At 49.6% G+C, this 13,926-nt stretch overlaps 1 protein-coding gene across 1 annotated transcript in view; it reads right to left on the bottom strand.

Annotated features, from left to right (window-relative positions):
• RFTN1 (raftlin, lipid raft linker 1) overlaps positions 1–13,926 on the bottom strand; it is a 194,732-nt gene that overhangs the window by 83,582 nt on the left and 97,224 nt on the right. The window contains exon 3 of the mRNA XM_065876692.1: positions 10,020–10,128. Within this exon, the coding sequence (XP_065732764.1) occupies positions 10,020–10,128 (109 nt within the window). The remainder of the gene's footprint in view (positions 1–10,019; positions 10,129–13,926) is intronic.

The following is a 13,926-nucleotide window of genomic DNA, read 5'->3' as shown; positions in this document are numbered from 1 at the left end:
AGTTCTACAGGGTATAGGGCAGTGGATTTTTTTTTGTTTGTTTTTGTTTTTTGCGGTACGCGGGCCTCTCACTGTTGTGGCCTCTCCCATTGCGGAGCACAGGCTCCGGACGCGCAGGCTCAGCGGCCATGGCTCACGGGCCCAGCCGCTCCGCGGCATGTGGGATCTTCCCGGACCGGGGCATGAACCCGTGTCCCCTGCATCGGCAGGCGGACTCTCAACCACTGCACCGCCAGGGAAGCCCCGGGCAGTGGTTTTTAATTATAACCCAAAGGCTTTTTGGATCAGGCCTTGTAAAGTATGTACCGGGAGGGGAGGGGCCACAGCAATAGCTTCCACCATCCCACCAATGGCTATTTCTTATTTTTAGTCTTAGAAGCACCAACAGTGTTGACAAGCCCTCCCCTGCTGAAGCATCCTCAGCCTCCATCACCCGCCCTCCCCGAGTTTCCCCTGGACCTCTCTAGCCACTCACTTTCTGCCTCTTTTCTCTGCCCAGCAGTGAATGTTGGAATTCCTCTGGGTTCCCATGGAGGCCCTCTTCCTTCACACCCTCCCTTCCTTCCTAAGTGATTTCATCATGGCCATGGCATCATTCACCATCTACCAGCCGGTATCTCCAGCCCAGACCACTGCCCTGAGCTCCTGGACCACAGAAACGATGGCCTGTCCCACAGACTTTCTTATCTCGGCAGAGGCCTCCATTCCTTCAGCTACACAGGCCAAACCAGCCTGGTCCCTCCCTCCCGACCATGCCGTTATTCGATCCGTAAACAGCCCTGGTGATCCCCCTGGCTCCGCAGTCCTTAAATCCAACCACATCTCCACCATGATGTTGTTCTGACCGTAAGCTAAGCTACAACTTAACCATCTACAAAGAGACACTCCAACAGGATCCTAACCGCACCCACCCCTGCCCCCCATCCAGTCTCTACCCCACAGCCGTTCTGATCTTTCCAAAATGTAAATCTGGTATCATTCTCTAGCTCCTCCTAAAAGCCGTCCCCCCAGCGGCTTTCCACTGCATTTGGGAGAAAAACCCAAATCCTGCTGCTGACCTGTGGGCCCTGCACACGTGAGTCCTGACTCTCCAGCCTCACCCTCCAATCTCTGCGGTCAAGTCAAAACGGCCTCTGTGGGCTCCCCTGGTGGCGCAGTGGTTGAGAGTTTGCCTGCTGATGCAGGGGACACGGGTTTGTGCCCCGGTCTGGGAGGATCCCACATGCCGCGGAGCGGCTGGGCCCATGAGCCATGGCTGCTGAGCCTGCGCGTCCGGAGCCTGTGCTCCGCAATGGGAGAGGCCACAACAGTGAGAGGCCCGTGTACCACAAAAAAAAAAAAAAAAAAAAAAACGGCCTCCGTCCCGTTCCTCTGACGAAACATGCCCCCCACCCACCTCCTGGCCTTTTCCCAAGTCCTTCCAGGTCCCACTACCTCCACTCTCTCTCACCTGTTTAACCCTCAGATCTCAGTGCAAACCCCACTTCTTAGTGCACCACCCTCTCCTCCCACTGCCTGCCTGGGTCAGGGCCCCTCACCACGTTCCACTCCGGAGCACATACCCTTTGTGATGAGACCTCCACCCTGTGACTACCTGCTCTCAGCTGGGCTGTAAGCCTCCTGTGACCAGGGATGGTACCTGGACTGGCTAAGGCCTCCCCAGACAACACCTCAAAGGTCTGGTCACAGAAACATGGGTGAACCTTGGCCACCGGTACTGGGTCTTAAGTTCACGCACAGGGCAAAAAACGAAGCATAAGAGTTTGTCTCATTTTGGGCGGAGTGATCAAGACAAGCACACAACGCCCTCCCTCCCCTCAGGATCAAATTAACTTCAGCTAACCTCCCAGGACAGAACAGGGAGCTCACAGGCCAGGGAAAAGAGCAGAAAAGGAACTTTATAAGCAAACAGGCCTCCAGGCAGCAGCTCCTGCATTGTTCCCTCCACTGTGAGCGTCTAAGCCTGGGAGGCCCTCCTGCCTCCTACCCCGGCCTCAAGGGAGAGGGTGTCCCGTCCCACAAGTGCAGATCACCCCACCCTGGACCTGCCTCTGCTTTTTTTTTTTTTTTTTTTTTTTTTTTTTTGCTGTACGCGGGCCTCTCACTGTTGTGGCCTCTCCCGTTGCAAAGCACAGGCTCCGGACGCGCAGGCTCAGCGGCCATGGCTCACGGGCCCAGCCGCTTCGTGGCATGTGGGATCTTCCCGGACCGGGGCACGAACCCGTGTCCCCTGCGTCGGCAGGCGAACTCTCAACTACTGCACCACCAGGGAAGCCCCTGCCTCTGCTTTTTATCACCTCTAACTTCCGTTAACTTTTCCTTCTCTATCAGTACCTTTCAGCTTTTAGAGATGCTCAATTCTCCTATTCAAAACAAACTAACAAGAATTCCTTCGACCTGTACCCTGTCTTAGCCTCTATCTATACTTGTATTCTTAAACCCAGAATGTGAGGGGTCTCTGCCTGCCCCATCCTTTAAAAATTGCTCTTGTGAGATTTATCAGTGGCCTCCAGTGGTCAAACGCAGTGGGCGACCTCCCACCCAAAGTGGGTTCCAACTTGACCTCTTTCCTGCTGTTACGGTATTCCCTGGTCTCTTCCCGCAGATTCTGGGACATCACGCTCTTCCCTTTCTCCCCGTGCTTCTTTTAAAAGCCATTTCTTTTTCTCCTTCTCTGGATCCTCCCCAGAGCTCTCTCCTCTCTCCCTCTGCAGGAATGAGTGAGCTCTCCCATCACGAGTTCACCCTGTCCACGTCTCCACCACCTTAGCCAGGGGCTACTCAAAATGTGGTCCTCGGCCCACTGCTGGTCCACCAACTTTCTGTTACCAGTTTGTGACAAGATAGGTACACAAAACAAGAGAAAGCATTTATATACTTTTCTAGCTCTTCAACGTTGCCACCATGTTTCACTGTATTTTACAAAAGCATCCCTCCTTAATGAACTGGAAAAGAACAAAACAAACAAAACCTGGTCCTTCACTACAGAGAATCTGAGAATCTGGTCTAGATCTTGCAGGGTTTTTTTTGTTTTTTGTTTTTTTGCCACACGCGGGCCTCTCACTGCTGTGGCCTCTCCCGTTGTGGAGCGCAGGCTCCGGATGCGCAGGCTCAGCGGCCATGGCTCACGGGCCCAGCCGCTCTGCGGCATGTGGGACCTTCCCGGACCGGGGCACAAACCCGTGTCCCCTGCACCGGCAGGCGGACTCTCAACCACTGAGCCACCAGGGAAGCCTGATCTTGCAGTTCTTTGATGGATCTATCTGCTTACATTGAGAAACCAAGACTTCCCAATAACAAAATAAAAAACATTATCCACTTCCCTAGAACAAAGTCAGCCAACGAGCCAGCCAAGCAACAGAAGACCTTAGGATCCTGGGTCTGTATTTTCGACGAGGCAGCAATGGGCTGAGGCCCTTGAGATGGGCATGTGCCCCGCAGACAACCCCCTGAATCACTTCCCCACCATCTCACCTGTCCCTCAACTACGTCCCCATTCCCCACCTCCTCCCCAGCTCCAGTGTAACCATACCTGCCTTCTGGAATGTTTCCCAGAGGGTCCCACTGTCCCCTTGGTCCCAAAGATGCCCGTCACCAGCCTCATCACCTCTCGCCCCCAAACGGCCCCTCGGGCTGTGTGTTTCTCCCCATCCTTGCAAATGACCCCGCCTGACACTTCCGTCCCCTGAGTGTCACGTTAGGCTCCCCTCCCTCCTCTGTGACACAAAGTCTTAATGATTCTTCCTCTGCATTTCTCTTTCAATTTGTTCAGTCACTCGACAAATATGTATTAAGTTCTGGAGACATAACAGGGAACAGGACACCCCATCCCCCGCAGTGCCTCAGCCCCTTCTCTGTCCAGCCCCAGCCCTGAGCCACTTCCCTCCACGCCGAGGCTACCCTCACTGCTAGAACCACACTCCACTTTCCCTTAACCTCTCCCCCAGCCCTACCAGGGCAGCCTTTTAAAAAATGTCACGATTCCCTTGGTCTGAGAGTAGATGAGGGTGCAGTGAGGAAAGGGAAGCCTTTTTAATATAATTTCCCTTTCACTCTCAGTCGGCATCTCGCACTAATTAAAATTAGACCCTGCACAGCACTTGTAGAAATGAAGCCCCGAATACTCAACAATTAGCCAGAATAAACGATGAGTCATTTAGATACCACAGGCAAAGTTTCAGAGTCCTGGGGATTTGAGATATTCTGTTTCATTAAAAGGAGCCATTGAGATTTGAAATACCTGTCGGGTTCTCTTCTTTAGGACAAGATGGAAGCAGCATCGTTTGGTTTTCTGAAGGGCAATGCCTGTAGTTTAATCCAGGCCACTGAGTTTCTGAGCTTCCCCACACAGAACCTCGCAGGGGTTTGCCTCGATGTCTTCATTCCCAAGGCTCCGTGGTCCAGTGAAAACCGAAACCTAGTTCTAAGTAGGTCTTTCAGGTCCATCATAAAAGGAGTTAATCTGAGAAAGCAAGAGCCCAGAGCTGAGGGTCTGAAGGTGAGGCCCTGCAGTCTCGCCCGGACAATGGCAGGGGTGTGTGTGGCTTTCTCCCCTGGGCAGCCAGGCCTGGAGCCCCAGACTCCACTCAGGGGAGGCCTTGGACTTGCTCCGAAATCTGTCCCCACGTACCAGACACGGTTACACCCAACTGCCTCCCATGCCCAATCCGGCCTTCTGGCTTGGATGGCTCCCTCCCAGTTCCTGAGGGCTCCACAGAAGTGGCGGCAGGGCCCAGTGGTCAGGAGTGTGGCCCCTGGACCAGACAGGCTGGGTTCCAACCCCAGTCCTCCCTTTCCCAGGTGTAACTTTGGGCAAACTGCATAGCATCTCTGTGCCTCAGTTTCTTCACCTGTAAAATGGGGATAAGGCTTCAGAAGGCAGAGATGAGGGTTAAGGGTATAGTGCTTGTAACAGCCCTTCAGCACAGGGTCTGCCTGGCATCTAGAGGGATTCCCTCTGTGGAGTAAAATCCCATTTAAAATTCAAATTAACCTATATATTCGTAAATAGGAGCCAGCAGCACATAATACAGACAGAGAGACCAAATCATCTTTTTTTTTTTTTTTCCCTTGTATTCCTGCCCCAGGGGAATTCTTGCTCCTGGAGTTCCTGGAGCCTGAGACTCCAGGCCATTTCCTGCATCTTTAGAGGAAGGAACCTCACCCCCAATTCACCTGAGCTGGCTTGAGTAGGGCTCCCTTTCACGTAACCAAAAGAACGGTGCCGAGAACAGCCTTCCTCCTCCCACTGTCCATCCTAAACTCCAGCCAATCAGGACATGGCTCTTTCTCAGCCTTGAGCCTTTCCTCCATGCTCCCGTCCACACCAGAAACAGCACTGTCCACCAGGCCCCTCCACCTCCGCCAGCACCCATCGCTCGCTGCTCAGAGCCCCCATCCTATAGCTCACGTCTCCACAGCCTTCCCAGGCCACAGACCCTCCCCAGACCCTCCTCTCCAGCTCCACAGGCACCTGCTGGGGCCATCCCGCTCCCCCCCAACCCCATGGCAGGCCAGGCCAGGCCCCATTGCTCTGCAGTCGCAGCCCCTGGCAAAGCCCCCGTCCTCTCTGAGCTGTCTCCTCCGGTCTAGAAGGGAGACATCACTGCCAGCGTGGCCCCCGGAACGGAAATACTGTGCGGCACCAACCAGAAAATGTGTGCCGTGGCTTGGCAAACTTTAAAGTGCTTTCGAAACGTCCAGACACTTTCCCAAGAAGCTCCAAAGAATGTAAAGTCATTCGAAGACGAACGTGTAGACTCTTCATTCTATATCACCCTGTCTTCTTTACAATCCTCTGGGAGCTCTGGAGAACAGAAATTCCAAAGGGTCCCACAAACACACCAGCCACACGAAACAGGCTCTGGGAGTCACCTGGCAGGCTGAACCTTTGTCTCAAAGGAACAGAGGCAGCACCGAAGTGCTCCCAGCCTTGCAACTGTCTCTCGAGCGTTCGGTTCTAGGGCTTGGAAAATGTATTCCCTCCAAGTCTGCCCATAAAACTGCATCTTAAATGTTCTGTGGGCCCTAATAAATAATTTACATAAAGGGTCAGTTGGATGGAGCACAGCAGGACACCAGGGGGAAGAACACAGCGCAGTAGCCCAGGTTTAATTTGATCAGCCGAAGTGCTCAGAACATCATTAAGCCACACGGAAAGGAAGAGAGCCATCTTTTTTATACAGCTCCCTTCACCTTCCGTGTGAAATCGTGATAAAGGGGGGCTGTGAATTATGGCATCTTCAGCTAATTTTACATGACACAGATACAGATGATTTTATTTTTCCTCATTGTGGAAAATAATGAAATCTCCTTTCCCTCCCTCCAACCATGTCCTCTAACCAAAGGTTCTGCTAATTTAAAACATTTGGTGGAAAAACAACACTGAGGCATTGTTCTGAAGAAAAGAAAAATTCTAATCACTTTGAGTTTAATTCTACTGTGCAGAGAAGAATATGAGCTTATCCTGGATGATGGCACAGTGACAAAATGAGTTAATTACCGTCTCATCGTAAGATGGATCTACTTGTCATAGGGACGGGAGCCATTATTTCACACAAAATAATGACCCAGATAAAAAAGGAATGGCTGTAGGCAGTAGCTGCAGTGACACAGCTTCATCTTGGTCTAAGTGAATGGCAATTAACAGGTGTCACCACTTGTTATACACATACACACACACGTATATATATATATATATATATACACACACACATACACACACACACATGTGTATATATATATATATATATATATACACACACATACACACACACACACACACATATATATATATATATATATATATACACACACACACATATATATAGGGACCAAGCTATTCATTAAATATTTACTAAAAATACACAAAATAATTTTTCCTTTCTTCCCAGGGAACTCCTGTAGTCTTCGACCCGTGTGATGACAGGAAAACGTACACACGTGTACAATTCAGCCATCAGCTGCAACAGCTGTTGACCTTGCAGAGAGGCCCCCATTCCTCTCCTCTTTGCACCAGAGGTGGTGTTTTCTCCACAAATCATGTCCAACAACAGAAAAGGGGAGCATAGGGAAGGGGGCCCAGTCCCATCATTTTGTACCTCTTCTCCTGGTTGTCACGGCCACTGGCCTAGAACTAGAGCCACAGCCAGCAGTGACAGCCAGAAACACTAGATCCTCCCAGGTGGAGCCCCCGGCCACGGACCGACAGGGCAGGGCCACATGGCCAGGCCACCTCAACACCTGGGTTCTCCAGAGTGGGGAGGTTCCCTTCCACTCTGCTGACCACAACCACGAACTATGTCTCTACTGAGAGAAAAAGAGGTGAGAGACTCCAAGATACACATCTGGAGACCAGTTCTAGCTCAGAAATCTCAGTGCTATCTGAGTGTGCAAGTTGTCTAGTCTGCCTGAACCCAGTCATTTGTATTTGAAAACCAGGGGAACAGAGGCACCCTGTGCCTGCTGCCCAGGCAGAGGCAGGATGGCACAGTGGGCTTTAAAGTGTATCCTCTTCAAAATGTTAAACGCAGAATCGCATGGCGACTATCATACTAAATGAAGTCAGCCAGACAGAGAAAGATAAATATCGTATGTCACTTATATGTGGAATCTAACCAAAAGATACAGGTGAACTTATTTCCAAAACAGAACTAGACCCACAGACACAGAAAACAAACTCATGGTTCCCAAAGGCAAAGGGAGGTTGGGAGAGGGATAAATTAGGAGTTTGGGAATAACATAAATACACTACTATATATGAAACAGATAAACAACAAGGACCAACTGTATAGCACAGGGAACTATCTCAATATTTTGTAATAATGTATAAAGGAAAAGCATATGAAAAAGAATATATGTGTGTGTGCGTATATATGTATGCATGTATATATACATATACATATTTATAACTGAATTGCTGTGCTGTACACCTGAAACTTCAACGATACCTCAATAAAAAAAATAATTTTTTTAATGTTAAAAACAGAATTCTTATACATACATAGAATGAGCAGGTGTCAATGATCGATTTAACCAATTATTGAATAAATCATGAGATACTGCCATGTGTACACACACACACAAAATCAGTGGGGGGGAAAGAATGTTGGGATAAAAGTAAAAGTTAACACAAAAGTGGCTGATGTCCTTCAGGGCATATAAACCATAACTCTGAGGTTCTGTCCTCTGTGGGACAGACGCCCACCTGCACTGCAGGCACTGCAGACACACGGCATCTGAGCGTCCACTCAGCAGGCTGTTTATGACCTGATACAGCCACAAGGCAATGGGTCAGTCCCGCAGCGATCTGGTTTGGTTAAGACAAAAGCGCCAAATCACATGTTTTTAAAAGAGCCTGTTTGATAGTATGGCCAGAGCCGATGCCCTCATCTTACCAACCCGCCCCTCAAATATTCCAAGCATCTGAGTCTAATTACAAAACCATTTCTACAACTATTTTTCCCCAGTGCTCAGATCACGGGGTAAATCCCACCTCTAGAATGTCCCTACCAAGTTTATGAGGACATTTTATTTGCAGCAATCCAAAGAAGATGGCCCTATTTATACAGACATCTCTCTGAGTTATGAAAGCACCCATGTTCTCAGGGTTAGGCATGTGTGAACTGAAACTGCTTTTCCTCCCACTTCTTAAAAATGATCTGAATTCTACCATAGCAGAAAGAGTCTCCATCGCCCTAGTAAAATTACCCAAATGTCTGACCTAATAGGTCATCCGATTCCTGGGCTACGGGTCTCGGCTCCCATCATACCCGAGTGGTTATTCCCAGGGCCTTGTAGAGCCTGAACACTCCACAAATGTTGAAGAGAGGGAGGCACAGAGTGAACCAAAAAAAAAAAAAAAAAAAAAAATAGAATCACTGGTTGTTTAAAGGGACCATTCAGTTCCACTTTTCTGCAGAACTTCTCTCCAAGGCCTCCTGTTGCTTTCACAGCCGAGTCCTGGCCCTTCCTTCCATCCCTCATGGCCCCTTTCTTGCCAAAGGTCCTCTGATCTTCTCTTCATTCCCCTCAGGCCCTCACACATGCTTCTCCCTCTGTTCGGAGGGACCCCAACCCGCCCACTGCAGCCCCATCAGGCCTAATCCTACTGTCTCAGCCCGAGGCGCCTCCCCGATTCCCACACCACACCCTGTCTGTCTGCTGCTTCCCTCCCAGTCATGCTCATGAGTCGGGTTCAGAAGAGCCTTCACTGTGAGGACACGAGGGCAGGGACCACGGCTATTTTGTTCTCTGCGTGCCAGCACCTAGTACTATTTCTGGCCTGACAACAGCCAACAATATTTATTAAAGAATTCACTGATTGACTGGATTTCAGACAAACCACAATCACCTCTACATGATGGGGCGGGGGGAACTGCCAATTATTTTGGGAGACTAGGAAGGGGAGGACAAGGCAAGCATTAAGCGATGAACTTAGCCCCAGTTTGGGCAAGGACATTCCTCCTGCAGTAAACGTCAGTGTATTGAAACTCAGCTCACCCTGCAATTAGACAGGAAACCTCATATGGCTCAAAGAGAAGTTCAAACCCAGACATATTTCAGGGCAGAAAATGAACCCCCTGCAACGAGGAAATTTTCCCTGCTATGATCGCATGCCAGTGGTCACTGGACTGTGGCACGCTCCCGCTCTAGGGAAGAAAGGGGGCTCGTGACAATGAAGACCCACAGGGGGAGTGGAAGGTGGGATCTGAGGGGCTCACACCACCCTGAGGATTTGAAGGGGGTGCTGGCAGTGGGCCGGCAGGCCTGTCAGCTGTTAACGCCACTCCAGCCCTAAAAACACAGGGTCTGCCATCCTGGGAGGAGGGGAAGCCACCTTGTTCCAGAGCCAAGGCCAGCCTGAGTGGGAATGGACTGCCCCCCACGAGGCCACCCAAAGTCCCAGGTCAGAACAGGCCTGGGGAGTGCAGCCCACCTGCCCTCAGCCAGCCCCCAGCCATTCACTCAGGCAAGTGCTCAGCGAGCCCATTCAATTGCATCCTGACTGTAGCACTCACCTTCTTAATGAACTCTGGGATGATTTTTTGGTCTGTCAGGTGGTCTAGGGAAGAATAGCAATCTAATTCCAAGATGTAGCCTTCATTGTGAAGATCAGTGTTCTGAGATCTGAAAAGAGAAACACACACACACACACACACACACGTTAAGATTTTGCACTATACACATATTAGAAAAAAAAAAGAATCACTGGGTGTTGAATGAAATCCTAATTTCTTTCCTGAAAGTAACTGTCAAAAAGGCAGTTCTGAAAAAATAATTTATGGTTAACAACTCAAATAATATAGATGGACCTATTAATACTTCATGGAAAGACCTCCAAGACATATCATCAAGGAAAACACATCATTATAGAATGATGGGTTTAGTACAATAAGGTTTATACCTTAAACAACACAAACACACACACACACACACACACACACACTCCAGTAATGTATATTTCCCATTGGCAAACCAATAATAGCAGTGGCCTCTGGGGGGATGGTGAAGGCCAGTGTGGGAATCGAGCGGGGATGGTGCTGGTGATCAAAAGTGACTTTGGCTGTATCTCTAATTTTTTCACTTTTTTGGAAGAGAATATATTCACGTATCACTTAGAAAATTAAAAATTAATTTTTAAAAGACTTTTTTTTTTTTTTTTTTTTTTTTTTTTGCGGTACGTGGGCCTCTCACTGTTGTGGCCTCTCCCGTTGTGGAGCACAGGCCCCGGACGCGCAGGCTCAGCGTCCATGGCTCACGGGCCCAGCCGTTCCGTGGCATGTGGGATCTTCTCGAACCAGGGCACGAACCCGTGTCCCCTGCATTGGCAGGCGGACTCTCAACCTCTGCGCCACCAGGGAAGCCCTTAAAAGACTTTTAAAGGGTTCAACCCCTACAGAGGGCAGTCCAGCAAAATCTATCAAAACTAAAGATGCATGAAGAAAAGAATATAAGGCAACTGAAGTAGAAATCCTGGGACGAGAGCGGACGTGAAGGGCTGTCTGAAGCAAACACCGAACACCTTGCGGTTGAGACGGAGGTGTCCAGCGTGCCCTGCCCCCCGACCAGGGGGTGGGGCTGCTTCCCCATCCCCCTCATATAGATGTGCATGTGACTCAATGCTGGGTGCACTTGGGACAACCAGCAGCAAGTGGTCACCGGAAAGCAATCCCACCACTCCATGTCACTCCTTTGAGGGACCCCTGGGTGACACTATGGGGCTGAGGGACTCCTGGGAGCCACGTGGTTGCCAGAAATTGAAGGTGACTGGCTGGCCCTGCCGGACGTCAGACAACAGGAAGTGGACGTCAGTCAAGGGCCGGCAGACCGTGCCCTTTCCTCGTGGGAAGGGGGACTTGGAGATCAGGGCCGGGCTCTCCAGGGCTCACACCACGTGTACAGCAACTCTCCACTGCTGAGGGCAGAGCAGGGCCCTCCCAGCCAACTTAGGAGGGTACCTACCGAGGAGGGGCCCCTGCAGCCCCTGTGAGAGCAGGTGTAGCCAGGACGGGTGCCTTCATACTGAATTCCTGAGACACGTATATCCCACCAAATAAATAGTTTCTGAATGCCTATTTGCTATAATATTTTAAAGATGAACTTCTAGGAGTCATATATCATTCAAAGCAATTTATGCTGCCATTAACCATCTGAGCATGATTCACACGAAATTCAAAAGTGGAAAAATTAAAGAGGATTTGGTTTTCCCCAGGTGTGCAACTGTGATTGGGTAAGCAAATGTCAAGAATTTATTTTATTTTTCTCTCTAACATATCCTTTCAGGGGTAGGGACTGAGGTGCATACTTTTGAAATGTAAAAGAATCAACTGATTCCAAACTGGCCAAACTGGAATAAACTAATTCCAAAAGAATCAACCAATTCTGCACCTCAGCCTTCTCGCCTAAAAGCTTCATCAGAGATTAGACTCACGTCCTCCCTTTTCCCCCCATGTTCTTACTCTCTCCCCACCCTAAACAAAAGACATGCTAAGAGGAACTAAAGCAGAAGATTCCAGACTTTTGAAAGAGAAGACTTAGTCGAGATACTGTCATATGCATCGTGTGGCATCTCAAACAACAAAGACAGGAATAGGAAGAGGAAAATAGGATGTGAAATCCCCACTGCTGTCACACAGGGACTAACACCAGACTGTACAAGGTTATTTATAAATACCCACTGACATTTTATTTTATTTTTTTGTTTTGCTTTTTTATAAATGTATTTATTTATATTTGGCTGTGTTGGGTCTTTGTTGCTGCACACAGGCTTTCTGTATTTGTAGTGAGCGGGGGCTACTCTTCGTTGCGGTGCGTGGGCTCTAGATATGCGGGCTTCAGTAGTTGTGGCTCGCGGGCTCAGCAGTTGTGGCTCGCGGGCTCAGTAGTTGTGGCTTGCTGGCTCTAGAGCGCAGGCTCAGTAGTTGTGGTGCATGGGCTTAGCTGCTCCGGGGCACAACATTATAAATCAACTGTACTTCAATTTAAAAAAAGAATCCTTCAATAAGAAACCACAAGAATAAAATAAAGTAAGTCAACACTGTATCCACTCTGTAAAACACCCATAAAATGAATGGAGGGAAGACGGGTCTGTCTTTAAACAACTCACAGGCCAGACTCGCTAGACGCACAAGGGATAATTGTTAGTACAGGATCTAATAACTCTCAGCTTTGCTTCTAGAACAAGAAGTACTCTGAGGAGGAAAGCAAGCTCTGGTTCATTTCATCAGATAATTAACTCAGTTACATCTGAACTGAAAGAAGCACAAATGGTGGACAAAAATAGGCATTATTACAAATTTTCTAGATGAAACATGAAAACTCACATCTCGGCCTATGGTCACTTGAAAGCAAAGCCATGCATATTGGAGGAATAGGTGAGTAACTAAAGGTCTCCCCTGCCTTACAGGAATTACCTCCACAGTTTAAAATGAAAGGGTTGGAACACTGAAGAGCAGCTGCAGGGGAGGGGTGTGGCAAGGACCCCTGACTACTCCGAGGACAGATGCCCAAGCCCTCAAGTCAGCACTCTGTGAGGGGTGATGCCAGAGCTGGGTGGGTGGCACAGTCACACAGAAAGCCCCTCCCTGCCAGCAGCCCTGTGAAGAACTGTATCAAATCCACAAAGCTTGAAGCTTGCCTACAGGGCTGCCAGTGGGAGCATCTGGGCTTCTCAGCACTGGGGGGAGGTTGGGTGGAGGGAGGGCAGTGACTGTGGTTGTTCTAAGGTGACCCCCAATGACCTTTCTTTTCTGGTGTTCATGCCTTTGTAGAGTCTCTCCCCCTGAGTGGGGGCAGGGCCTGCAACGTGCTTCTAATCAAAAGAACCAGGCAAAGGGATAGGAGATCCCTCTCGTGATGACGTGACACCATAAGACTCCACCTTAGCAGATGAGAGCTAGACCCTGTCCTTGCTGGCTGCCAGGCTGCCAGGGCACCGTGTGGGCAGTCCCTGGATGACAGCCATCAAGAAACAGATCTCAGCCCTAGGAGATGAATTCTGCCCACCACCAAATGGAGCTTGGGAGCAGACCCTTCCCCAGTCAAGCCCCCGATGAGACTGCAGCCCCAGCCAATACTTCTACCGCAGCCTGATAAGACCTGAAGCAGAGAGCCCAGAAAAGCTACAGAAACTGAGATCATAAATGTATGTTGTTGGAACCAGTAAACTTGTGGTAATTTATTACAGAGAGTAGAAAACTCATGCAGTTGCCGAGCAGGAAGACACGGCAGCTTCATGCTCAGACCAGGCCTCCTACTGGTGGCTGGCTCTAGGCTCAGGCCCCAAGATCCAGCCAGACACCTGAGAAGAGCCTCTGACAGATGATGAGTGTTTCATGTCCCAGAGGGCAAGGACCACCCTGGCATCAAGAAGCAGACATGCCCTAGAAGTGAGTCCAGGAACCATGGCCTGGCCCCCAAGGGACC

This window comes from Phocoena phocoena, chromosome 4 (assembly GCF_963924675.1).
Source record: "Phocoena phocoena chromosome 4, mPhoPho1.1, whole genome shotgun sequence".
Classification (NCBI taxonomy): Eukaryota; Metazoa; Chordata; class Mammalia; order Artiodactyla; family Phocoenidae; genus Phocoena; species Phocoena phocoena.
The sequence above is the reverse complement of the archived record's forward strand: the minus strand, read 5'-3'. Positions and strand labels throughout refer to the sequence as shown.